Raw genomic sequence first — 27,688 nt, forward strand, 5'->3', positions numbered from 1 at the left:
GATGCGAAGACAGTCAACAGTAAGAGTGTGTTTATGTCGTTAAAAGGCTCAGCAATGGATAAGATTATCTCAGCGGCAGAAATGTCAGACTGGATTTGCACGAAACGAATGCACTGACAGAGATGGGGAATGGAACGGTGAGGAATTAGAGAGGAGACACAGGTGTAGAAGGTCGATAGAGAAGTGAGAGAAAAAAATAAATGGAAGAATGCAAAGCAAAATGCATAGAAAAAGGAGTAGCTGATGGGGAGATGGGGAGAATTCTCTAGAAAGAGAGAAGATGCTATCCTGACCTCAACAGCATATTTGTTGATAACTATTTCTGCCTTTACCTTTGAGAAAATAGCATTTTTTCCCCTTGCTTATCCGTATGGCATTGATACTTTTGAAAGAATACATTCCTTGTAGTCTTTCAAAGCATATTAGAGGTCTCTTTGTGATATGTTTTTATTCAGGTCAATGCATACTGACTGAGAAATTCTTCATCATCAGTTCATCGTTGCTCATAGTCACAATCATCGTAATAGCACGACACACTGTACAGGTCTGGGCAGTGTAGCATTTGAAGCCCTCAGTCATCATGGCTGCTGCAGATTTATGTAACAAACTAGAATTTATTATTCTTTACACACAGGCTAGAGGAACAGCTTTCAGCTAGCTAAGGTACTTAGCTACCAACAGCACAAGACCCGCATACAGGCAGTGGTGAGAGGACAATGCTTCTACACTCATAGACAGAGTTTAGCCATTGCATCTTTTTGCAATTATGACCCTATGAAATGCGTCAATAACATGTTGAAGTTGTATAATGAGGTTGGATGCAACAAAATGTATTTAACACTGGTTTCACTGTTATTTTCCCACATGATAACCTGCATTAGCACAAGCCTTTCCTACTCCGTTAGCGTCGTTGCTACAGCCTAGCCATGCTAACATCAAGTTACATATTACAGAAATAGCAGCCATAAGAAAACAAAAACACTGGAACATTTCATTGTTTTGGCTGACATTTGCATAATCATCACACAAGTGCTAAATCTATTTATCTTAAATAATATGAGGTATGAAGGTTAGCAAATTAAAATACAAAATGCACTTGAACTGCAATGTTAAATCAGAAACCTTTGCATCCTCAATGGCCAAACTCTCTCTATGCTACTTGTAGAAACTGGCTACTGACCACAATTAAATCAACACGACAAATTTAAATTAAAAAATCAAAACAAAACACAAATATCTAAACCTAAAAACAAATGGAAACAGAGACGTTATTAACACAACGAGACATACATCTTGAGTTGACACCGTAATTCGAAACTGGTTAATTCAAAACACATGATTGCTGGGCCAAGACACAATATTAGAGACTATTAGAATATTTATCTGCATTATAGTCAATATATGAGAACACACATTTAATATAAGTTTATTTCAGCCAATTAAAATTGAGAGGAGAGTCCCTAATGTACGGGAGCAATATGCAACGAAGGCTATATATCTGAGACGGCTAATTACACAGGGGAATTATGAGAACTAGCATAAAATATTCATCGCATCTATAAACATAATTGTAGTTTTAGAAAAAAAAAAGGGAAAGGTTTCCAATTAAATCTACTGTTATTGAAACCAAAGGAAAGGAAAGGAAAGGTAATTTGTGGCACACATTACATTGCATATTGCTGACCACATCCAGGACTACAGGAGACAAAGAGCAAGTGGATTAAAGGAACAAAAGCATGGAAAAACTTCCCATGAATTACACAGGATGGAAAGAGAGGTGTAGAGATAAAGGGATAAGGGGGAGGAGGGGAAATATAGCAGCGTCATTTTGTTTAATCCCTTGTTTGTTCTAACCCCTCCGGGCAAGTTATCCCTTTTAGTAGAGGAAAAGGAAGAGGAAGGAGGGCAGATTAGGGAACTAAAGTGCAGGATTCTGAAGTTTGCAGTCCTTAGCTGAAATCCTGTGTCCGTGCCAGAATCTCTGAGAAAGTGCTTCCATGCCACCGTAGCAAACTTTCACCTCTGATGCTTGAAATGAGCCTGCGAATGAGCTCGGACGGAAAGGTGTTTGTTCTCCCGCAAAGTCCTGGAAACGTCCAGGAAATCCCAGAAAATCCGTTTGACTTTCTCAGCAGAGGCGGCAGCCACACAAATGTCACGTCGTTGGTCTAAACTCTGAGAGGAGCGGACGATAGACGCTGCGGACGCCTTCTTCGTCCACGTTAACCCTCCCGAACAGACACGCCCGTCAGCTCACCGGCTGGATCACTATTGTCTCTGCAACAAAGCGGCGGGGAGGCGTCGGCGCCTCCATCAGCGTCTCTCTCATTTCCCTTTCTGCAGCGTTGCTTCGAGATTGGGAGGAAATCTCGACCAAACGGAGGATGGTGGATCTTGGCAGGGGTCGCTTCTGCCTTCGGGCAGGAGGAGAAACGTGCAAATGTGATGTGAGCTCGTTAAAGTTGCCTCACGTTGGTCCAACTTACAATTTAGATCCTCGAAATCCTCGAAAATACAATCCAGGTTTGGGAACACTGAGCGACCGTGTGCCACAAGTGTCCTGTTCCAGCTTAAATGGGATGTTTCGTGTGAGAGAGGACAGCATATTTATTTTTGTTGCTCAGCCAATATAATATTCAACAACAGCCAAGAGCAGCAGTAGGTGGCTGGTAGGCGAGTTGGAGGAATGCTGCGGTAGAAATGCCTCCAAATGAAGAAGAAAATGAGAGAACAGAGTGTGTGTGTGTGTGTGTGTGTGTGTGTGTGTGTGTGTGTGTGTGTGTGTGTTGCACAGACTGGGACAGAGTGAGAGATGGCTAAAAATAGAAGTAGGACCAAGGATGGAAGACACAACCTGGGAGAAAGGTGTCAGTTTAAAATGCAGAGCGAGAGCGACGAGACCTGTCCCCACCGTCTTGTGGACGGAACGTCCAACTCTCCCCTCTTTGAGCCCTTAATTTCCAACCCTCCTGCCAACACCGCCCCTCCCCGCCCCGCCCCGTCCTTCTAAGCCACAGATGAGATCTGTTTCTCCTCCCTGTCCTCGCCGTCTGCCTCGCCGTCCCCCATCAGCGGCTGCCTCTTCTTCAGCTCCCGCTGGTACTTGGCCATCAGCGAGGCGTAGATGCAGCCGTAAGCTGCAGCCGCGACCATCATGATGCAGACGATGCCGCACACCACGCCGGCGATCACCACCGTGCCGATGGCGCGGCGCACGCTCACGGGTCTGTACCGGGCCCGGACGCAATCCGCCGGCGCCTCGCCGCCTCCCCCGCCCACGTTGGAGGAGGAGTCGTCGCCCGCGTTGCTCTTGTCAGAAACCGGCACTCCGCTGGGGCCGAGGGCCCTGCTGCAGGGGGGCGCCCCTCCTTGTCCGGGCCGCGGCCCCTCCCCTCCGTTCTCATCTTCAAGTTGGAGGCAGTAATTGAACATTTCCACCGGGACGCCTCGGATGTCTCGCCCACGCAGGTCCTTCGGGAGCGTGCACTCCACGGCGTCCACTCGCCCCCCTGTAGGATGGAGGGAAACAGGTGAAGAGTGGGGACGGCGGCAAAACGCCTGTAAAACACCGCCAATTACACGAGAGGGGAGGGGGCGGCTGAACCAACACGTGGATGAGTCATCCGTCGCTCAGCACACACGTGGCGTTTGCTGTGCCCTCGACACTTAGATGGAGATAGCCTCAACTAAGCCCGTCTATAATTCATTAGACGACACGCCGAGCTCGAGCGGCGCTCTGCCGCCTGTGCAGACGGGAGAAATATCTGAGTCACTAATTCCCACGAGCGGCAGGGGGTCGGGGAGCCACTCTGTTATCATCACACGCCGCATTTGTCCCCGCGCGGCGCGCCTGTCTCCGGATTTTACGAAGCCGTTGATCCGCACCCTCGGATGGGGAACGATGAAATCAAGGAGGGCAATAACAGGAAGTGGTGTGACAAATGATTGCCCTGCGGAAACGGCTCATCTACCCTTTCAGGAGCTACGGCCACGCTTCCATACCCAATGAGCAAACGTCCCCTCCGTAAACCAACCCCCCCCCCCCCGCTGCAGTGACTCAATGATCGGGTCCGTGCGGAAGAGTCTGGCGACGCAGAACGGAACAGAACAGAACGCCACAACAGAAGAATAGAGCAGACCGACGGGGCAGCACAGGCCTGAGGCGCCGAGGTGAAGGAGAGGTTGTTGTGTTTTTTACACAAGAGCCGGAGCCCCAGAGTCTGTTGTCATGCGACGTGCTCGCGGCCCGGCACGTGCACCTGCAAATAAAGGCACCTTCATGCCCGCGCCGCCCTTCGCTTTGCGGTCGGGCCGGGGTCGCCCTTTCAAAGGCCCGGCGTATCGGCGGAGCCTCTACCTCTGTACAGCAGCCACTCCATCCAGTGTTTGAAGTCGCGCAGGTTGCAGTCACATTCCCAGGGGTTCTGTCCCAGTTCCAGGTGTTGGAGATTGGCGAGCGGCTCGAACGCTGCCCTTTCCAGCCCGCGGAGCCTGTTTCCCGAGAGGGACAGCAGCCTGTGAAACAGTCAGAATGAAGGTGAGGGAGCATTTGAGCTTAAAACTCCCCCCTAAGCCTTAAAGAGTCAGGCGTGCGTTGGGGAGGTCTACCTGAGGCTCTGCAGCTCATCCAGGACCCCCAGAGGAACGGACGACAGGCCGTTGAGGGACAGATCGAGACTCTGAAGACCTCCTAATCCCTGTAGAAGCGTCACAACAAACTCCACAATGCTGCATACAGTCTTTACTGCCGGGAGGCACAGCTAGCGCTACTTTGGGGATTAAAGTTTTTCTTTTCTTTCGTGACTCGGTTCAAGAGAAGTCATGACACGGGCTTATCCTGAGTGTTTCCGGGACTGATAAAAGTGGGTGTACGTTTTCCAGCAAATGGTTTCCTATTAATTAAGCACCTGGACGGGAGCCCAATCGTGGACTGTATGGCCGTTCAGACCGACTCTGTTAAGTGAGTGTTAAATCACTCCTATAAGTCATGCTGCTTTTACTTTAGGTTCAAGCAGAGGTCCAAAGCTGTTGGAGACTAAATGCCCTTTCTACCTAAAATGCTGCAACATGAATCGAGAAAGCGTGGCGTTGCGTGAGCTACAGCACCTGGAAGAGTTCCCTCTCCATTCCTGTCAGCGAATTGTTGTGCAGGGTCAGTTTTGTCAGGTTGGACATGTCTCTGAATAACCCAGCTGGTAAATTGTCCAGGTAATTATTAGAGAGGTCCAGTTCCTAAAATGCACACAAACGCATGTTTACTTTCATATTCCCACTGGAGAAATTTGCATAGCCAACGCGAACGTAGCATAAAAATAAAACCAGAAGACAACATTTGGCCCTAATTGCTTTTTCTTTGTTCAAATGTGTCCGATTTAACCGCGTCGATGAACCCACCTCCAGAGACGAGAGGTTGGCGAAGGCAGAGGGTCCCAGCGAGGCAAGATGGTTGTTGGCTAGCAGGAGGGAGTGACTCCCCGGAGGCAGGAGGTGAAGGGGAGGCAGGGTCAGGAGACCCCGGCCCCCGCAGTCCACCAAACCATCTGAGTAGCAGAGACAGGGAGGAGGGCAGGAGGACGCCACGGGCAGCATCACTGCCAGGAGGCAGAGGCCACAGAGGAAGACTTGAGGAGAGAAGGGTGGGGAAAAAAAGATTGGTTAGTTTCCCTGAAGGAGTCTATCAACTAAAAGCTGTTTTACTGCTCATTTGAGCCGTCTAAAATACTGCCTGTTACCAAAGTGATTCATTTCAGGAGGCCGTTCTCAGATAGTGGCTGCAGAGAGTTTCAAAAGGGGAACAAAACACAGCCGACAGGCCAAAAGGAATGCCTTCTCCTCACCGGAGGCGGGTTTGATATTGTATTCAAAGCTGAGGAAACGTGGATTACTTCCATTTTCCACCCTTTACTTCGACAGGATCGCGGTCGCGCGGATGTTGGAATATCAGGAAACCACACTGGGGTCCGATCAAAGACTCCTTCATCAGAAATTCCAGATCCTGCTCTGGTCCGGAAAAGATTACTCACATTCTCCAAATGATCCCTGCACGTGCGAAGCGCAGCACATATTCTCTGCGACGGTATTCGTTTTGTGCGCTGATCCGGCAAATCGTCGCAAACTCTTTTTATTTCGGAGTGAAACGGACAAGATAATAAGCGGCACTTGTGTCCCTGTTTTTCTCCTCTTCCTTTGTATTCCACTACTTTTTCCTACATTTGCCTCTGTGTAGTATTGTATCCCATTAGTTCATCTCTTTATCTTCACCCTCTCTTTCTCCACACTTCCATATTCCCTCGCTTTTCTTTCCACAATGGCTGACTTTGCTTCCATCCAATTGCTTATCAACATGAATTATGCTTTATCTGGTGTGTGTGTGTGCGTGTGGGTGTGTGTGTTTGCTCAGTGCCCAACTAAGCTTGATATTGCACTCCAGAGACTAGACACAGCACTTTTCACTTTGTGACAGGAGTCGTTGCTTCAGCAGCACATTTCATCTCTTGCATCATCTGCATATTATTAGCATCTATTTCACAGTGTGCGATTGGCTTTTGTCACACTCTCGTCCGTCTTCTCGTTTGCTCCGTTTCCTCTCATTCACATTCAGTCCCTCTCACTGTGATGAAACTCCACGTAAGAGCTCTTTACTACCCAGTTCACATCCTGATGTATATATAAAAATGCAATGACCATCTTATTTCTCTGTGCAAGATTGCGTAATAAAAGCCGTATCATTCTTCTAAAGTAACTGGCCTTGCTTCAGGGCCTCGCTATCTGATAAAATATAAAGCCTCTGTGCTGACGTGAGCGCTGGAGAGGATGCTGTGCGACTCCCGTCCAAAACTCATGTGTGATTTCATTACACGTGGTCGTAAACTGATTCCTAGTAGCGACAGATTGTTCCAGTCTGACACAAATTGTTGATTAGAGCCCTAATGAATCGTTATGCCCCCGTATGTGCATTACTGGAAGCATTGTTAAAATAATAGATTATTCAGTGATTTAAGCTAGTGAGAAGGCGTTTAAAAAAAAAAAAAAATTAAAAGTATGCATCCAAAAGGGATGTCTGCTTTTGTAATGGAAATGCATGGAAGCACTAATCTATTTTAACATTTCTATTTTTTTTAAAGCTTTTTTGAGCTTTATAAATTAGTTAACAGCAATAGCGGACTCAAATTTGCATTCTAACTAAAAGAAAGAGACAAAAAAGATATTGGCCTGGAGAAAAGAAAGATCTGTGATGTCTCCTGTTCCTCCTCTGCTCCATTTTATAGTATAATCCTAATCTTTGGGAAAAATGGACCGGACTTTAAAAATAGATTAAAGTGGGGAGATTTTCAAGTATCCTGAAGCGTCCTGTGCCATTTACCGCATAACGTCCATCTCCCAGCGAAGCAGCTCAGTAGCAATCTGGAGGGATTGTGCTGCACAGCGTGTTGAAAGGTAAGATGGGGACGGAGACAGAGGAGGACAGTGAATGGGAGAGGTAGGACCATTATGCTGTGCAGCTGAGAGCGGGTCAAAGAGTCGGACAGAGAGGAATGAAATGCCTCTTCCCACCACTTCCGGATTTTGCGTTAAATCTGAAACCTCTGTGTGTAGATTTGCTCTCTCCCCATTCTTTTTTTTCTCCTCCTTACCCTCCCCTGCCCTCACTCAACGTCAAAGCCCGTCTTCTAACATTTATGAGTGGTTTTAGTTGCTCTCGTGATGGAGCGACTGGTTGTTTCGCCTTATTTTAGGCGCTCCAAATCCGCTCTGCTGCAGAGGTCCACGCTGCAAAACCAGAAGGAAAACTATTCCGCCGCAGTCGGGAGAAAGAAAGGAAGTCCAAATACCTTTAAGTGGTTCTTTGCTGTTTAATTCAGTGCACACAGACTTCAGACTGAATCTTTTATAAGGCTCCCCAAACACATCCCGTAAAAAGTGCTGACATATTTGGCAAATGTAGGCTGGCAATGCTCTCAGCGACGAGGAACAAACCAAGACAAGCCATTAAAATGCAAGGAGATGTTCCTCTTTGAATTGAAGCAAAACTTCAGAAGAGATTCTGAGAGCAAGGGTGGACATGAGGCTTCCATCACCCCCATCTGGAGTTGTTGTCAGATGGGACGATTTCTTTTTAAAGACCCTCACAGTCCAGGAATGAGAAACATAAATCGAAGATGTCGTCAAAATTCCTTGATTGGCGCTGCCGTCGTCTCGAATTTCAGCCTTTAAACGGCGCTTTGCGCCTCGATCGGCGCTCATCTCGACGGTAAATTTAGCGTAGCCTTATTTTTATCATTTTTGACCTTGTGATGCCGGGGCCAAATTCAAGCGTTCGATTTATTTCGCCGTATAAATGCGGTGATGTTTGACGGCGTCTCCAAGACAGCGAGGCTTTACAGCTCCCCCAGCTGTCGGTAAGCTTATATCTGGAGGCCCCGGGTGACACCGGACCCAGCTATGATGTCATCCCCACATGCACTTGTTATTGAGCCCAGTTGCATGTTACCTGGGGCCAAGCTGTTTTCCATGCAATTGACACACTCGCTATCATGTTACGGGACGGGCCAGCTGTCCCCCGTGTAGCACACTCGCTGGCTCGGCCTAGTTTTTGGTACTATTTAATGTTTCACACATCGGACTATTCCTGAGAGTGACCGAGGAGTCCTGCACATTTAGATCTGACTCCTGTGTGAGCGGCGACACCCGATCCACAGGCCGGTGAGGCGTTGAACGCTAACGTTTCCTTCACTGTCTTGAGTGGGAAAACAAATACAGCCAGCTGAGAACGGGGCGGGCAAGTGCACAAAGGACGTAAATACAGTTAAAAGGGCGCCGTAACGAGGCCCGTCTATGGAATAGAGGTGTGGGAAAATGTAAAGATTAGGTTTGGGGTGGCGTCAGGCAGCAGCAGTATGTGTAAACAGTCAGAGGCTGTTCCAGATGGAAAACAGCCAGTCAGCATGTTTCCCCTTGAATCTTTCTGTTTAAATCTCTCTATGCTCCGTAAGTTCTCCCTCCAGGCGCCGTATAAAAGGAGGCCTGTGTTATCAACGTCCCGGCAGTTCAATTAAGCTTGTTCCCCCAAATGCTGATAAGGTGATGCTGTTACTATAGCAACCAGGTACATTTCTAAATTCAAAGAGGACACATGGGGAGTGTTTGGAGCTCACATTAGATACCATCATTTAACCCACATTGTCTAATATCGGTGATACTGCAGCCTGCTCACATGGTAGAATTCACAATCGCTCTCACACACACACACAAACACACACACACACACGCGCACAGAAATGCACAAACAGCAGTTGAGGCTAACGAGGAGCTGAAGGGCTTTGGGATGTACTCCTGCTGACAGTGTGATGAGGAGAGGAGAAACTGGAGCCCAAAATGGCTCCATGCCTTCTCTGCCGCCGTGGGATTGCTTCAGAAAAATAATCTCTATTTTCTCCTTGCTCCCTTCTGTTTACTCGCGTCCCTTTTCATCCGCCACTTCCCTGCCGCCTATTCTCGCTCGCTCTGTCTCTATTGTCCTTGTCGCCCGTGATGAATTCGGCTTCCGTAAGACAGACTCATTATTTTGACTTGGAGGGGTGAGCTCGTAGAGCCTAATATGTCTCTGTAATGGAGGCTATCTGTATCAATTTGTTGTGACACACGGGCTAAAACACGGCTCGTGGGAACCGCGTGCCATGCAGCGCTGTCATAATAGGAAAGGTGAGTGACAGGTAAGATGGAGACGTTGAGTGATAAACACGAGGGGGAAACAAGTGATGGCAGACAAGCTGAAGCGTAATATGCAGCTGCCTCCAGAAAGCTTTGATGCATGCGCTGCTTTCTGCTAGCCGCAACTGCAGCTCACTCCAGGGCTGAATATGGTCAGAGTGGGAGGGAAATTTTAAGGACACTTGTCTCTGATAGCATCAATGAGCCGAGAATAGAACAGATTTCTCCTTGGATGTGTGACAGGTCATAATGTGTTGCCAGGGACGGGCAGATAAACACATGGTATTGATCCAGACTGCACGTGCACGGCCGCACGCATAGAACTCAGGGCTCCCTTTTAGTGTTTCCTTCGATTTCTCTGCACAAGCCGCAATGTTAGATTCTGTTGATAGCTCTTATTATAAAATTTGACTTGCAGAGGGCTGGAGGTCTGTTATCCTTTTAAGTAGCTGCACCTTTCTGAACAGGTTGAGGGCATTTGGAACAATCGTGGTTTCCAGGAACAGCGTCATCATTTTTAATCATTATTTTAGACAGTAGTCCTCTCTGCCTGACCTTAAAGCCATTCAAGGCTCGTTTTAAGTGCAACACATTAGTGCTGTACGTTGAGTTCTGGAGCGGTGCTGTTTATGGCGGCGGGGATTATCCACACTGATCCCTGCCAGGGTCCTTTGAAACTGTGCACATTTGCGTGTTCCGTCACCCAGGCATGAGCGAGCCGACTTCTGCATGCAAGAGTGCAGCAAGGTCAGCTCAAGATCATCAGACATCAGTGTGAGGGCGGCAGAGGTCAGGGGTCAAGATGTCCGAGCATGTCCGAGAAGAAAAACTACCAAAGGCCAGATATATTACAGCACCGATGATGAAGAACTTTAGTTCTAATAATAGATGAATTCATACCTAATTCCGTTGAATGGTGCTGCTGACTCATAGGCTTTACTGGCATTGTGGAGACCCCATCTCAGATCAGCCAAGTTTAGTTTTAATCTTTAAAATCATGTACGCAGTGAACTAAACTGCTTCCCACCGCTGCAGTTCTGTGGTTTCATGTCAGACTTAGTGTCCCAGCCGGGTGGAGAAAATCCCCCAGCTGTCAGCCGTGATGTATTTAGTTTGTCACTACATTCACCGGGCATCTTTAAACATTTAAAATCTTTGTGTCTAGTGATCTCTATCAAATATCTCCAGCTTAGAGCTGACGCGGGGCTTGATTTGACGCCTGCGTCCGCCGTATTTGCCGCCGTGACTTCATTCCGACCCCTCTTTTAATCAGCGCCCGGTGTCACAGCTGTGTGCCGAGTGTGACGCGACAGCCGGAGTGACTGTACAGTATTATGGCTGTGTTCCAAATGTTTTAACCCCGCTCAGGGTCTCGGCTCTCCGTTTAAAGCCCAATCCCTTCATTCTCCACCACTTTTCTCTGCCGCTCTTTTGATCAGAAGCTACGTGGCCAGTTAATCTCCAGGCTTTGTTCTGGAACTATAACAAGGAGCATAAACACATACTGTACACACACAATATGATCGGATAAGCCGCAGTGTGTGTGTGTGTGTGTGTGTGTGTGTGTGTGTGTGTGTGTGTGTGTGTGTGTGTGTGTGTGTGTGTGTGTAATGAATTTGTACGATCACGGCGGCCTGGAGGCACCATATGGTTCCTGGTAGACCTCTCTGTTCTCCTTCATCACCTCTCTTCCTTCATCCATCCTTTTCCTCACCAAAGCTCCTTCATCTTATCTCTCCTCCTCCTCCTCCTCCTCCTCCTCCTCATTCCTCTTTACTCGCCCCTCTCTCGTTCTTCACGTTATGTTCTCCTCTCATTTGTCTCCTTTGGAACTTTTATTGGATTGAGCTGCCGTGCTTTTCGTCCCCCTTTCACCCACTTGTTTCTGTATTTGAACACCTGTCAGGTCTAATTTGACCTTTGTAGTTGAACCTATTATAAACAGCAGCTTTTGTTCTCTGGCAAATAAAACTAAATCAGTTATTTCTTTGACTTAAAACTCTGAATCGTGGCTGATGTGAAATGCTAAAGCAAGACGTCCCTCCTCCCCTAAGCATTTACAAAGCTCCACAAAACTTTTTGCTATTGTTAAATATAAACTCGGCTGGTTCGGAAAGACAAGTATATCACTTGGCACCAGAGTAAACGGTGAATGGTTTGGAATTGGATTGAAATGCCAAGAACTGCTCCGTGATGCTTTCACAAACATTACTTTCTGTAAAGCAGCACTGGAGTGCGTAGGATTCGGTTTATTAAAGTGCCCCACCCCCCTCCCCCGGTGATAACCACCAACTCTTCCAAACTTTGTGGGATTTTGAGAGATGTATGTCACGTCAAAATAGGATTGGATTAAAGTGCTTGTTAATTTTGATGGTGCACATTTTTCTTCCATTAACCAGATTAACCGCTGTGAGAATACTGTTGTACTGAAGATCAACTAGTAAGAGGAGCACATTTATTATCCTGTTCGCAATCGCTTTAATGCACTTTTTATAATTTTACTGCTTAATGAAATCTACTGAAACAGGGAAACACACACGTACACATAGAGGTGAGGCAGTTATACTGGAGTAAATACAACACAGAGACAAATGGAAGGTGGAAGTCAGGGGAAGAGAGAAGAGAAGAGAGAGCACCAGTGTGATGAAGCAAAGAGAGGCATACCCATCAATCCTGAGGTGCTGCGTGGGCGTGTGGCGTTTCTGACTGATAGTGGTGCCCTGCTCCTTAGCGTCCCTGGTGTTTTTTGGGGTTATTGATGCCAGATGCCTTCGGAAGTATAACACCTCTGTAATAGGAAGATGCCTGTTTTGCTGCAAAGTTTGTTTCCCCCTGTGCCGGTTGCAACATGCCATCTCCTGTCACGTTAGCGACGAGCAGGAAACAGCTTTCCTGCGTGTCTATTCACTCACGAAGAGCGTGTGGAATCTTTCAGCGAGCAGGATTCCACCACTCCACAACAAACGTGCGCATATGCTGCCGTTGTATCTGTTGCTATGCCACCCGAATTCGGATGGGTCTTTGTTTTGATGGAGTGTACCCGTAGCACCAAATGGGTGGAGAGATAGAGGGAGATTATGATCGTCGAGAGAGACGTGGACAGTAAGTGAATGAAGGAGGGGAGGAAAGACGGGTCAAAATGGGGGAGAAAATTGATGTGAGTGAAGAGCCAGAGGAGAATAATGGGTGGAGGACATGGTGGAACTGAGGAATGAACAATAGGTAGGATAGAAAAGAAAGGGTGGCAAGACAAATAACCTGCAGCTCTCTTCCCATCATTCCCCCTTTACTTTTGTTTCCACAAACTGCAGGCTGTATTAATACATGTATTAATGTGGCATTTCGCAGGAACTGGCATGTGGCCACTGTTTGTGTGCGTGTGTGTGCATGTGTGTGTATGCTAACAGCAGCTGTCAAAACAGGCAGTGTTCATCCTGTCATGTGGAGCTAGAATACTGCAATGCGTGGACAGATAGAAGGAGAAGCTCACGCTTCTCCTTCTCTGCAGATTTCCCTCATCTTTTTGGCCAATACGCCGCACTCACCGGGTCTTGCCAGGTAGCGGGTGGTAGAGCTGGTGGGGGGGAGGTCGATGGGGCGGATGTTGGGGGGCATGATGCAGCTCTTCAGCCTTCCTCTGCTGGAGGAGCGAGGGTCTATGGGGACGTCAAGCCGCCATGCCTGCAGCCTTCACCAGGGTGGCGCCAGAAAAAAACACCTGTGGAGAGAAATAAAGTCAGTGTCATTTACAATTTCAGCCCCTCGGGCAGGTGGGATGCTAGCAGGACGCTCTTTTTATATATTGTCCATCGATGATGAGGCTGTTTTCACCTACAGTGCACATAGCACAGGCGTGTGTGTGTGTGTGTGTTAACAGGCATCACAAACTGTCTTGAGAGCAAATAATAGATGTGCTTTGGCAGTTAGCACAATCAGCTTGCATTCCCCTCAGACAGACCCCCTGCTGCTACTGTCTGGCACTGAGACTGACACTAAGAATGAGACAAAATGGAAATGACACAGGGCGAGGGAGGAGGAAAAGAAGGTGGGAAGGATTTACAAACCGAGCAATACGGAGGCGTGTGGAAGAAGGAAGAGGGGAGACAGAGGGGAGATTTATTCTGCTTGAGTTCCGGCTGTCATAATTAAACCAAGAATATTAAAGTAGCCTGGCGCTGTTGTTGGATGCAGGGTGCAGAGCTGAGGGGAGCGAGATGGCAAGAGGGAGTTGTTAATATCAAAGTACCCAGTGATTTACACACACACACACACACGTGCACACGCACGCTCTGCTGGAAGGAGCTTTTGTTTAATCTGGGCTCTGCAAGCTTGTGGATCCATCTCACAGCTAAGCATCCGCTTGTGATGGCTTCAGGTTCCGGTTTAACTTATATATCCACCTTTTGAGGTTTACTTTATCATTTCCACAACAATTAATAGAAAATACCTCGTGGGTACTGTTGCAGTGTCTAGAGTATCCTGGTACATTGCTTTTTTTCTATTTGTCATCAGTTCTGCCAGGTTGCTGCTTCATTTAACGCCGTGTAATGAAAAATATCTCACATTATGGGAAAAAAGCATGTGAAACAATGGACATTTACAAATCTTAATTTACCACATGAGAGAGCTCTAAGCTAACCCTCATTTCACTGATGTAAAGTGCCAGCAAGTGTAATTTATCGCGCCTCGGTATCTTTTTTCCCCAGCATCGAAACCCCATTAGAGCTGTGCCAAATTCCACAACAACCATGCTGGGATAAGCAATTCATCCTGCAATTTTTCCATGGAGTGGAATGGAGGAGAATGTGCTCCGATGTCTGTCTGGGTGTAAATTAGCACCTGTTGCAACACTCTGATATCAAAGGGGGTGAGGGGGTAAATAAGAGGGTTAAATATGAGTCATGTAGAAAGAGAGTGGGAGATAAACAAGGTCCAAATGTAAGAAAGGGGAGTAGGTGTCCGTGTGCGCCATTTGTTTTATCATTTTTGCTGTCACAACTTGACAACATCAGCTTTTTCACCAATTCCCCTAATTTAAAAATCTGCAGAATCTGTACTTTCTCTTCTCTCCTCCAACTTGTCCTCTATCATATCCTTTCTTTCTTTATCGCGTCACCTTTCGGCGCCCAGTATTCCCATGTTCCCATTTTTCTTCCCTACTCTTTCTCTTCCCCTCGCTCCTTTTTTTCTGTCTTTGACAGAGGATCACAGGCATGGACATTTCAGCAGACGCGTGCAATTAAAGTTGCATTAGCCGGGATCTACTGGGAAATTTCAGCAGTTCTTTTTAAATGAGTACCCAAGTCTTGTTGAGGGGGGAAAAAGGGGAAGGATTTTGCTATGAATGCTATGAATTTGGGAAGAGCTCTCACTCTGCAAATGATTCGCAAGCTGTTCAGTTTTTGCATTCACACATGGTGACAAGTGTGGTTTCCCTTTTTTCTGCCCTTTTCACTGAATTGATTTGCGTAGAAGTTTTAATTAGTCTAAAAAAAATCCTTCTTTAATGCCTCCTTTTAGCATTGGCGCCGTTGCCGCCAGTGAAAGTTGGGCTTTTAATCAACCACTTGGTAATTATGTGTGTTTCATTAGGTAGGATGAAAGTGTTAACCAGTATTAAGTGAAATCACCGAGTCACTAAAAATGAGAATGAATCGCATTGAAACAACTGCAAAAATAGCCGAAATATCAGAGTTAATTAATACAGATGGTGAAATGTGCCAAAATCTAATCGTCTGTGCAACCGCGCTCGATTCGCCCTTCAAATGATATATGGCATTTGTAGCAGAGAGTCACCTCTGCAGCCGCTTGTCAGTGTTCACCCATCCGTTCCCGTCATATTAAATGGGTGTTGCGCTATTTTCAGAAAACCTTTTTTGAAACAATTTGACCCGGACACATGAGGCAGCCAGAACCCACACATACACATTTGTCCACGTGTAAATAGTTGGGTGTCAATGTATCTGCGTGCAGGGGAGTCAGGTAGCACCTCCTCTTCTCTTTCCAGGCTATTTATTTCATTCTGTTTGTCTCTAACTGCTTCCTGTCTGCACTTGGGCTGGATTTACGCTCCACTCTAACATACACCCTGGGAGACCACCAGCTAATGTTGGGTTAGCATGTTTAGCTTGTGATTTTTTTCCCACGTTGTTCATAATGGTATTATTTGTTGGCTAATAAATGGTCCATACTATCAAACTGATTGACATCATGACTGAAAAATGTGTCCCCAAATCTTTCACCCTCAGCTTTACATACTTTACACACCCACACATGCACTGTTGTGTCGCTGTTGCCAGGTGTTTGCTTGTTTACACATTGTTTGAGGTTCTATCATTTTGAGATTAGCGCGCAAAGCAGTTCGCATAATTCTCTGCCTTTGTTTGCATACGTGCATGTGTGTGTGTGTGTGTGTGTGTGTGTGTGTGTGTGTGTGTGTGTGTGTGTGTGTGTGTGTGTGTGTGTGTGTGTGTGTGTGTGTGTGTGTGACTGTACCAAACACTGGTCGCAAACATAAGCAAAAATAGGCATGCAGCCAAGGACCTTGAAAAGGGTTTTTAACATCTTATATAGGAGAGGAGACCAACACATGCATATGATAGAGGCGTATATGTGCTGACACATGCGTGGGGCAACAACGTGTAGACAAATATAACTACACATCCCTGCAGTTATGCAGACACACACTGTAGAAAGGCACATTTTAAGGGGGCTATAGGCACACACTGGTTGTTAATATACTGTAGACCAGCCTCCTTTCCATAAACAGGAGTAACAGTGTGCTAAATCCGTGGAGAAGTTTATAATGAGGAAATATTGTCTGACATGATCCATCCATTACAGCATGCTTTGTATCTTAGAGTTAGACTGTAATTTTGTGTAAGTCTCAGTACTCAAAAATTGGGATAATTGCATGTTTTGTCATCAGTTAGTTTGTAGATATCCAGTTTTAAGAGAACTGTCTTTTTATTTTGACAGTTGTTTGGTTATCAAACTGCACCTAATCATCGAGCTAATTAGTGATAATGAGTTTCATTAGATTTTGAATTACAAGTGCATCAACATGCCACAGAGGATATTTTAGGCATTTTCCATTAATTGGTACCTGAGGTAGAGAGACTCCAAGTGCATTAGGGTGGAGTGTCTCACTCCCACTCCATTGTCACGTAATTACAGTGTAGCCCTCGCAAGTCAATCCGTTTTATATGGCACTTTTTTTAATTAACGGTAGAGTCTAGAGAGTGTTTCACAGCAGGTGGAAAGAAATAGAGAAGCAAAGTGGAGTTGTGCAACTCACATGTGCATGAAAGAAGGTAAGGACATAGGACGAAGCTGTCACAGGCACAGTATACGTGCCATAGACACATACATGGGGAAAAAAAAGACTGTTTATGGAATCTGGTGAAAAAAAACTACGCTTTGGTATTTTCAAGTACGTTTCCTCTCACTGGAGTGTGGAAGTTGCCATGGTTGAAGTCCTCATGCAACATAAGAATAATTATATGTTTGTATGCATTAGCCGTGCTAACCTGCTAGGATATACCTCGACCTTAGCATTTCTTTCTAAAAACAACTGCATTTAAGGTTGTTTAAATCACACATTTCTTATATGTGTACTGTGCGTGCACTGCTGCTAGTGTTGTTCGTATGTTAGTTTCAAAATATATATACAACCAAAATATTCCCTGCCTCAGGTCTTGTAAACATAAACAGTTGTTTACCTCACTTTTCCTGTCAGCTTTGCCCACAGCCTGAAATCTCTGTCAACCAGTACCTTGTGCATTTTGCACCAATCCGAGTAGCCCTTAACATTTTAAGCATCCAGGTCTTCCCAGCATGCGACTTTAGCCCTGTCAGAAATGCGTATTTGTTTAATGGGGGGGGGGGGGGGGGGGGGGGGGGTAAAGGCAACTCTCCCTCTGCCCTAGGTCGACTTTGAGCTATCTCGAATGGCACTTTTATATAAAGAGTAGTTTCTTTGCAGTCATCTACGTGACGGTGAGGACAAACACCACAAACACACTTACCTTTACCACCAACAGCTGTATAGCCTTCTGCCACCAACCACCGCCCCCCCCACCCCCCACCCACCCACCCCCCCAAAAAAATATATCTCCCCAATAACAACAAAAACAAAACTGTCTCATAAAAAAGGGGGGGTGAACAGCCGCTACTTCAGTTCAAGAAATCCATACATACACGGTCCAAATTCATATAAGAATAATCCTTTCTGGAGAGAGACAATCCCCCCCCCCCAGCTCCTCCTCCGACCCACCAATGAATTGTAGAAAAGGAGGGATGGTGTGGGGGGGGGTAGGGATTGTAGATGTAAAAAATGAGGTAAGGAGAGGCTTAGAAATGCAAGAGCAGGCAACAGAGGATGTGGTCCGTAGAAGGGCAGAGGGATGGAGAGAGTTAATCCTTTCTTTCGGATCTATTCCCTATATGAATGATACGTCCTGTCCGCTGCCTCGTGCACCGCCGTGTGTCTGAGAGGTGTGAGCGTGTGTGGAAATGAGAGAGAGAGAGAGAGAGAGAGAGAGAGGAGTGTGTGTGACTGCGAGAGAGACAACGGCATTGGGTTGCTGGCGTCATGCGCTTGCTCCGGTGTGTGTGCGCGCCCACGCACACGCGTGTGTGTCGCTATGTTTGTGATTCCCGCACTCAGCATGCATCAGTGAACGTGTGTATGCATGTGTGTGTTTATTCACACGTACACTTGAGGGTTGTCTTTCTGCTCCATGTATGTGAGACACACACACACACACACACACACACACACACTCTTTCCTCTATGTTTGTGCAGTCGTGCATGGGGCACAAGTGTGTGTGTCTTGTCAAATATAGTAACATTAGTGTATGCTGCTTCTGTCTGCCTGCAGCTCTCCCACTGTGAGAGAGGATGAGGGAGGTGGAATACAGAAAGAGTGATAATACAAAACAGTGAAAGCCGAGAGGGGGGGGGGCGAAAAAGGAGGGAGTAGGAGGGCAGGATGAGGAGAGTGTAGGGAGGTGGTGAGAGAAACAGAAAAGAGGCTTCTGGAAAAGAGATTAAGGTAGGAGGAGAAAGAAGGAGGCAGAGGACAGGTTTGTGTGGTGGGTGACAGGAAGAGAGCGATGCAAGCTACAGCGAAGGGGGGGGGGGATCAGCTGATTCAGAGAAGATGAGAATCTCCCTCTGCCACATGGGCTTTTCTCCTCCCTCTTTTTCTCCTTCCCCCCCTCCTCTCTTCTCGCTCTTTCATTTTCATTCTCCCCCCTGTGGCAGCGATGCCTGCGTGTGTCTGTTTGTGTGTGCGCGCACCCGCGTGCGTGGCAGAGAGACAGATCTGGGGGCTGCCAACAAACACCTGGGTTTTCGGTATCAACCGGGACCATTTATTCAGGAATTAAACGCCGTGCCTTGTCACACGCGCACCTATTACAATGAATAATTATAAAATTCAGGGGAGGACGAGGCCGTTTTCACCTGTTTCCATGGCGTCGTCGTCACCAAGATAAAAACTAGCCCTCGTTATATCAACCCTGCCGAGTCGATTAAGGATCATTTGATGCTCAGCAGCGGAGACCCCTCTCAACAGCATCTTCTCTAATCCACGCAGGAAGATCCAGGGCATCGTACCGTGTGACTTCAGCGAGCGGGGCTACACTTTATAGACATGTAATAACAGGGATTGAACATCATTGACCTTTCCGACCAGGTGGTGGACGATGTTGACTTCTGATATGATGAGTTACTCCTGAGCATCACGCTGACCTTCTGAGTCGCGCGTGTCGGCGCGTCGCGTTCAGGAAATGTCAGTTTCATCAGCGCCACTTTGGTGGATTCAAGGCCGATCCCCCGCTGGTGGGATGGGGAGGACCTCGTGTTTATTTGCACACAAGCATATAATTACTTGGCAGCTTCTCCACGTGGACTGAATCATAGTTGTCATACACACATTGTGCCGGTAATGAGCATGCGAATATTTTGGCTCCACAGCACAGCGTATAATTACATGCAAGTATGTGTGAATGTGAGGAAATCGGCCGAGCCTCCGTGAGTCACCCCGAGGGCTGACGGCGAGATCTGTGGATACGCTTCTATTATCGGCGCGTTCAGGTAGCGGCTTTTTCAATTTCGGCTCCTGGTTATTACTGTTATCAAGGATAGCATCCTAATTCCCTTTAAACCGTGTAATTAGAAGGCCTAGCAGGTTGTCAGGAAAATTGGAACCCTACTTTTGATGAAGAAACCTTTTGACCTGTGAAAAAATAAATAAAAAATCCACAATGAAGCTCATTATAGTGGGTGTTTTATGATGCCGCATTGCCTTATAGTCATATTTATTACAATGCTTTAATTTCAGCTATACGACTCGAAATTTTTCCGTTTATATACAACTTCCTGTCTGCTGTATTTCACCGTCGCAGCTTCTGGCGTCGCACAGGCTAAATAAAAGCCTGGTCAGCCGCCCAGCACACGAATACGAGCGGAGCAGGAGTCCGCTGGATTCCTGTTCAAACGTGGGTGCCTGAACGCGCTTCCTGGGAAACAGAAGAGTGTTTCAGCTGCCAGTGGCGGCTGCCAACGGTGGCTATATAGGACACGCTCTTCAGACGTAGACAGGAGACAAGGGTTAGCAGAAACGCCATGAATATAAAGGAAGATGCCTCCCACCACTGCATATGGAAGAATTATCTAAATGTGATTAGAAATGTTGCAAAAGAAATAGATAGTGAAGGTAGAGGGTTTGAGTCCTGGATAAAAACGGGGGCTTGATTTATTTGGTCTTCTATGGAATAAGTACTGTATACTTTTTTGGAGGGCGATTAAATAGTCTGACAAAGAGGCCATTTGGAATCAGGATCCATTGGTCGCGCCAGCCCCTCCTGCCAAAGTGACTTTTATGGCTGGGTCTGTTCCATCAATGATGCAAGAAATGCCTGATAAGAAATGGTAACCGGTAGTTTTTGAGGCGGAAATAGGTCTAACTTGTTCCATTCTGCCTGGCTGATATAGCACTGACTATTGCACGGGTTTATTTATGATCTGGGATGGCAGAATAAACCCTGTGCCTGTGTGATATGGATGATATATGAATTTAAATCCTTTCTGGGAGTGGGCACAGTGCATCAGTCCTCTTGTCTTTCCTCTCCATTCTTCAACCTTCCTTCTTTGGCTGCCACCAGTTCTATTTCCTCCTTTAGCTCTATCACTCTCTGTCTTTAAAGACCCCTGCCCCCTCCCTAGCTCTGTAATTTACTCAGCTATTGGGTGAGTGTCAGCGAAGATGAATCTGCTCCAGTCTTTGCAGTATAACATATAAGTCCGGGCGGACATGTTTAGAGCTACAACCAGTACTTCCTGCACGGAGCAGGTGACTTCAAGGCCACATCCATCTTAGGATGCACCGGGACAAAGGACTGTATTTCATTCCAAGGATTCCTTTCTACCTGCGCTCCCATTTGTCTGTGTTTTCTATCCATCACGTCTGAATCCACTTAATATAGAGCAGACACTTTGATGGCTCCCTGGTCAGTTGGGTCATGGATAAGAAGTCAATTATGTCTTAATTCCTGTACCAAAGCAATTTTTTTTTCTTATTGTTGCTGCCTGGTGCAGTGTTCACAATATCCTTACCAGTTATGGCGTGAAATATTTGGACAGTCATTTCAAGTTGTTACTTTACAGATTCTAACATTCTGTTCCATCACATTTGTAGTGTTTGGGGCCTTTTGCATTGTATTTCTCTCTGTGATTTATTAATTAATCAGCAGTTTACCTGCTGTGTTGAGGCATTATTTGTTCACAATATGTGCATATATTATTGAATAAATGCTTAATTGGTTCTTTTAAACACCAGACAAGTGACAAGTTAGCCGGAGGCTGCCCTGGTGGAGGCGAGTAAACATTAAATGAAATCATTTTAAAGTTGTCCGTTGAAATCATAAAGCCATAAAACACTTTTCAGGGCGTGGGAGCAGGGGCCGCTCCATGTCGGCCGCTCCTGTTTCCGGTTTCCTCCCACGCTCCAAAGCGTGCACACTAGTCTGGCGGGACACTCTCTGCCCTGTGACCTTTCCCGGGTTTATTCCTGCCTTCTGCTTGGTGACTGCTGGGATAATCTCCAACACGCCCCCCCAACCCCTAATTAGAAAAAAAAAAAAAGTAAGCGTTTTTTTGTTTGTTTGTTTTTTAAAAAGGGTCGGATTATTTCGCAGATGTCTCTTCCTATGTTTTCAAAATGTGGCTGCAAATGTGCATAGCCTCTCATCTGTCTCATATAGATGTTTTTATCCAATAGTTTGGCCAAAAAACAGGCACATCTGCAGCCGGACGTACAAGTACTTAAGCTATCCAGTGTTTACGCCAGATTGATCTGGTATATTTTCCCGTAACACGCTATCTGTCGCTGCAGCATAAACCGAGTGATGCCTCGGATTATGCAGCATTTCAGATGCACACACACACACACACACACACACACACACACACACACACAAAGTTTATCCCCTTGGAGAGTCTCATTAATTTGGCCAAGATGATTTGTTCTGAAAGGCTCTGAATTCATCACAGCTAGACAGATGGTAGTGAGGGATTTCCTACGAGGAGGAAGAGAGGAAAGAGGGCGAGAGAAAGAAAAATAGAGTTACAGGAGATGAGGCCAAGAGAAGAAGGAAGAAGTGGCAGGAAAATCGGTTCCAAATTTATGGATTTGCAACAGGAAGTCCACTGAGTGTAAGGAGGAACTGATAGGAGTTGCTTGCACCTTAAAGTGATTGACCATTTCTTTCTTTTGGGGCATCAGACAAGCACATCACCCTTCCGAACCTTTGCTATCCACAGATAAAAAATGTGGGTGGGAAATAACAGTTTTCGGGCCATATTTCACATCACGGGTTTGCTCTGCACTAGTATCAGGAACAGTCATGATAAAACTGGATTATTGAGTGTTGGGTGTGTGTTCACATACACCCGATTGCCATTCATGCCATGAAAGATCAAGCAGAATGCTGGATTTGACACCATATTAGGGCCCATCTGAGAAGTTGCCACCTTCGTTTCTGTTCACTGACTGACGAACGCGGCTTCACAGGGCGGCTTGTAAAAACTGTGAGCGCTTTGTGTTCACTTGGTTCTCTATCACGCAGGCCCGTGTCTCTCCCCGTCTCTCCACCATGAATGATTTAGTGAGCATGCCTCCAACAGGCCTGCTCGTGAAAGGCTGCGAATCTAGGTTAGGTTAAGGTGGACTCTGCTGATGTAGAAGGTCTACGGCTACGCACACATATACAGCCAGTGTCAGCTGCGTTTATTTCCATTTTTAAAGAGAGGGGCAACCCATTTAACACTCAGTCACCTCTGTTCCGTCAGCCGAAGGCTGAAGTGGATCACGCCGCCTGCCTTTTAAAAACAAAAGAACCTCAACTGGTTTCGGCGCGTCCCGTCCACAGAATCCCACAGTTTTTTATTGTTCCTTTTATTTGTGACACAGTGTTCCACCTGCCTCCGTCTGCGTCTTTGCCGTTGGAAAAAGTTGTGCATGAAAAAGTGAGAGACGACGTGACAGTATGGCGAGAGAGAGAGAGTGTGTGTGTGTGTGTGTGTGTGTGTGTGTGTGTGTGTGTGTCGAGAGGGATGCGGGAGGAAAGTTGAGTCATCCTTTTTGTCCAATCCCAGCTCTCTGCCTGTTGCTTTGGTAACATGATGTCAGCGCAGCCTCTGGTAAGCGCTCTAAGGTTACTGAGAAGAGAACACAGAGGTGTGTGCATGTGTGTGTGTGTGTGTGTGTGTGTGTGTGTGTGTGTGTGTGTGTGTGTGTGTGTGTGTGTGTGTGTGTGTGTGCGTGTGTGTGTGTGTGTGTAGGTCCACGTTTTACTTTTTAAAATGTGTTAAACAAGTTGCAGAGAGTTCAGTTCACAGCTCCAGTTGAATTCTGACAGTCCACCATTTTAATCTGATCAAATGTGTTGTGTCCACCTTCCACATTTTGGCTTTTCTCCTCTCAGATTTCGATGTGTGTTACAAGGCTGGAGTGAATATTTCTTTTGTATGCACTTAAAGGATTAATCTTTTTCTGAGTGCAGGGAGTGAAGGTCTTCTTTTCAGAAGATTACAAAAACAGATTACTTTCCTTGCTGGCTGGATCGTTATTTGTTGCTTGGCAACATAAGTTTTATAGAAGTCGGAGGATCGACTCAGGCTTCGGAGACCGAGTTTCTTCTTCTCTTTGGAAATGAAAACAGCAATTTGGATATTTAAGATCAGAGGCTACTGGAGTGAGTGGGTAATGATTTTCTTTTTTATTTGAACAGGATAAAAACACGCAGGATGGGAGATTTTAGTCACGTTATGATCCACTGAGGTTTTCAGCTGCTACTCAGAAACAAATCTTTCACATGTACAGTGGATATTTCAAAAATATAGTTGAAGAAAAGAGGAAAGAACTTTATTATTGGGCAGGAAATATAGTTTCAGTCTAAAGGGAGTATTTATCAGAAGCATTATACGCTTTCTAGAGGCTCTACAAACCATTTTTGTTAAAGGGAAGCCAATTTTGAAGGCTAACGGTGATGTGATGCGTTGGCTGGATGAACGTGCTAGCAGAATTCAGAGCTCTTAAAGCCTAAAAGGGATTTCTATAACAAAAGTTCCAGCTGACACAATGAGCATTGATTAGCAGCAGATTACTAGTTGAGGCCTATTGTTGACAGCGGTTGAGCAAGTCATGATGATTTTTGACTGTCACATTACAGATCGCCAAAGAAAATGTGCTTGCAAAGGGTTTAAAAGATGTTTGAAAGTGCCTCTCGCTCCAACCCATCATTGTTTGACATTTCCAGAATAAAAACTATAATTATGTTTTGGCTTATTTGGGAGAAGGCAGTTTCCAAAAGCGCTGTCTCTTTGTATATTTCTGTCAATAAGATGTCTTGTTTACTACTTCTGTGTTTCTAAAAGAAAAAGTCGTTTTAAAGATGGAAAATTGTGATTATTTCTGTCTGATCTGTCAATAAGAAAGTGGAAAACACTCACAAAAGTGCTTCCAAGGTTACCAAGTTACACAAGACAGGAAAACTGTGGAATTTAATGAAGTTTTGTGGTGTAAAAAGCAGTATTTACCTGCTGCTGCTTGTAGGATTTAGTCCACACAAATGGGTCAGAACACGGTAACATTGTCACTGATTGAGTCCTCCAGGGGATTCATTTGGCCACTTTGCTGCTGTTTTTGCCGCACTCAGAGTTCACCTCTCTCTGCTCTGCTGCTGATTGTGACACTTTTTAATTAGTTACCCACCAACCTGTTGTTCAGTTAGGTAAAATGCCAGAATTTGATTTAACCTCCCTACGTTGTGTTTAGTTTGATCAAATGTAATGCCTATAATGCTTTCCCTTAATAAACTTGCTGATACAGAATTATTTTAATGATTCATCCCTCAGCAATTTTTAAGGTACCCTTATGCCTCTCCTGGTTCTATACTGAGCATTCTATACTGAATCATGGGAAATGTAGTTCCTCTACCTGAAAAATCATGTAAAACCTTTCAGTTTAAACGCAGTCCCTTTTGGTATTTGCCAATTCACATTTTCACAATATTTTGCTTGTCACATTCTTGTGACTGAATGCATAATAATAATAATTATTAATTTTTATGTCCATTTTATGTCAAATCTTTCCCTCCAGTCATAGTTTAGGTCACTCTGTCTCCTCTTACTTCCTCCTCGGTGTAATAATCAATTAATTGTGACACTTGTGCTCGACTTTTGAAATTCATTTTCTCATTAATTCATTTCCTTTTGAAAGTGCTCTCTAGTCTGATTGGCAGCTCAGGCTAATTGCAATTCAGACTGTGAATTCCCCGTGAGCGCGCACACACACTCAGACACACACTTCAAAAACAAGCTTTTGGATTGACGCACATTATGGGTGTGCGTATGCAAATGCCAGTAAAAGAAACTACATCAAGAACTACAGGCTTGGTTTGTGTACATGGAAGACACATCGTCCATTAGACACACAGAGCAGAAGGATCCGTTTGATGGTTTTAATTAGATCGTGCCCTCCGACTCAGGCTGGGAGAGAAGGCGGATTACTGCTGCCCTCCATAATGGCTCTCACACTATCAGAGATTGTCGTGGAGGGAAGCGACCCCAAGGTCAATACCAGACCGCGGATGCGAGACTTGTGGGGGAGCGTGTTTAAATGGCTGCAAAGCTGAAAATGGAAAATAAATTAAATTCTGCAAATGAAAAGGCTTTGATTGTTCCTTATCCGTGCTGCATTTTATTCTGCTGAGGCTTCGGAACGACAGCAGACAAAATGTGCCACTTAGCTGTTTCTGGAAGTAAATACGTTGAGACAAAATTGAACTGGTTCCAACAGTGATTCAGCACTATGATGGATTATCACAGCACACATATTATATCTGAACACAAAAAAAAAATTATTTTCTTTTCATCCAGCTTTTCTTTGTGTTTACATGAGCTGACAATTCAACCTCTAATGTCAAGCTTTATTGTGTAACCGTTGAGACTACAGCTCTTGGCTGCACTGAAGTATACTCCAATTTACCTTCTTCCAGAAGCTATAGCATATGAATATACACAGTACTTTGCTGAATAGTTTAATATTACTAATATATGTCTGGACCTGCAGGCAGCCAGGGCCTTCCTGCTTCTGTCATCTCTCTCCACAGGTGAAATTTACGCACTCATGAAATTTGGGTGTAACTTGCTGATCTGCCTTCCATGGAAATGATGTCAGTGCGTCGCTGTGTGTGTTTCCACATTTGCTGGCTTTATCGTCCCATCACAAAAGTCGCGTTCCCTCTTCTCCACTCCCGTCTAAAAATGACCAACCCGTAAAGTAATCCCAGCTAAAAATAAAGCTTTTTGCCCCCTGACTCCATTAATATGATTAATCTGCAGCCAGGGTGTGTTTAGTGTCATACACCCTGGTCCTGCAGTGTCTGCGCCGATGTGCGATGTTTGTGCGCACATTTGTGTTCATATCTCGTCTCTGTATTTTGGCCAAGCCCGGGGTTTTCCCTTTGTTGATGTGAAAAGCACGTTGGGAGTAAAACACTGAGTCTTTCATGCCTAAAATATGCAGTAACGTCCCTCTCAGTGAGTGTGTGTCTCTCTGTGTGTACTTCTTAGAATGTATGTGTGGATGATTGCACTTTTTCTGCTCTGAGTTATTATGTAATTGCAGTTGCTTTTGGCATTACCGTGCTAGCTAAAATGCTGATGGACGTAAAACTCTAAGCTGACGCCAGAGAGCCTGCTGCCTCCGTGCGCGCGTTTGAAACGTGCAAGTGGACTAAGTCTTGATGTTTTGTGACTGCAAGTGTGATGTTACAGTCAGTGGTCAGTGCACGCTGTCCAAGAATAGCCTGTTCACACAGCGCCGCCAAGTCTCGGAAGGCCAGCTAATGTTTAAGGATTGTCATAAGTAGAGTTCCGATGGCAGAGGCGATCTGTACAGCGAGTCCTCTTCTCCTCTCCCAGCCTCAGAGACGAGAGGGAGATGTCGTCTCTCACCCTTGGACCGTAATCGGCTCACCAACATTCCTTCTTAAAACAGTTGGAATGGAAGTTTCCTCTCTCCATTTCCAGCCTGTATTAGCTGCTACAAGCTTTGCTCCTAGCTAAACCTGTTCTCTCAGCACTGAACTGTTTCAAGTTTTTAAATTACCATAGTTTTCTTTCCTCTAATGCTCTCTCTCTCTCTCTTTAGCCATCGGGGTCCAAATGAATCTGGAGGTGTTTGAATCTAGATTTTGGGCCATTACATCACAGGTAAGCAAATGTCCTACTGCTAATAAAAACTCTGTATCAATAATATTATCCATAGCCAGTGTCCAGCATGTTGTATTCATCACAGCTGCCTGCAAGTCTCCAGGTTTAGCAGGCGTAGCTTTGCTGTCGTCTGCTGCCGGGACTGTGGTGCGATAGCCTTGAAAACGTGTTCAGACTGTCCACTGAGTGACG

At 45.7% G+C, this 27,688-nt stretch overlaps 2 protein-coding genes across 8 annotated transcripts in view; one reads left to right on the forward strand and one right to left on the reverse strand.

Annotated features, from left to right (window-relative positions):
• Window positions 1-27,688, forward strand: part of cacna2d4a (calcium channel, voltage-dependent, alpha 2/delta subunit 4a) — a 49,347-nt gene that overhangs the window by 13,552 nt on the left and 8,107 nt on the right. For all 5 annotated transcript variants that reach the window (XR_003885750.1, XM_029825622.1, XM_029825619.1 and 2 more), the window contains one exon: window positions 27,435-27,496. Coding sequence is in view for 4 of the 5 variants with exons in the window: in XM_029825622.1 (XP_029681482.1) it covers window positions 27,435-27,496 (62 nt within the window). In the remaining variant the exon portion in view is untranslated. The remainder of the gene's footprint in view (window positions 1-27,434; window positions 27,497-27,688) is intronic.
• On the reverse strand, window positions 1,617-18,208 carry lrtm2a (leucine-rich repeats and transmembrane domains 2a). Of its 3 annotated transcripts, none has more exons than XM_029825624.1 (7): window positions 17,987-18,208; window positions 13,257-13,429; window positions 5,395-5,621; window positions 5,107-5,232; window positions 4,609-4,697; window positions 4,358-4,515; window positions 1,617-3,509 (listed from the first exon to the last, which is right to left on the reverse strand). In XM_029825624.1, the coding sequence occupies exons 2-7, from the start codon at window positions 13,324-13,326 to the stop codon at window positions 3,007-3,009; spliced, it is 1,173 nt and encodes a 390-aa protein (XP_029681484.1). In that variant the 5' UTR covers window positions 13,327-13,429; window positions 17,987-18,208; the 3' UTR covers window positions 1,617-3,006. The 3 variants fall into 3 exon arrangements, with proteins under 3 accessions (XP_029681484.1, XP_029681483.1, XP_029681485.1); XM_029825623.1 differs by lacking the exon at window positions 17,987-18,208 and adding an exon at window positions 17,739-17,787; XM_029825625.1 differs by lacking the exons at window positions 5,107-5,232; window positions 17,987-18,208 and adding an exon at window positions 17,739-17,787.

The sequence above is a fragment of the Takifugu rubripes genome, chromosome 18 (assembly GCF_901000725.2).
Source record: "Takifugu rubripes chromosome 18, fTakRub1.2, whole genome shotgun sequence".
NCBI classification, from domain to species: domain Eukaryota; kingdom Metazoa; phylum Chordata; class Actinopteri; order Tetraodontiformes; family Tetraodontidae; genus Takifugu; species Takifugu rubripes.

Coding starts and splice junctions, on each gene's coding strand:
- lrtm2a (XM_029825624.1), bottom strand. CDS start 13,326: ATGCCCCCCAACATCCGCCCCATCGACCTCCCCCCCACCAGCTCTACC. Junction 5,622..13,256: donor CCGCTACCTGGCAAGACCCG/GTGAGTGCGGCG, acceptor TCTCTCCTCAAG/TCTTCCTCTGTGGCCTCTGC. Junction 3,510..4,357: donor GGAGTGGCTGCTGTACAGAG/GTAGAGGCTCCG, acceptor TCCATCCTACAG/GGGGGCGAGTGGACGCCGTG.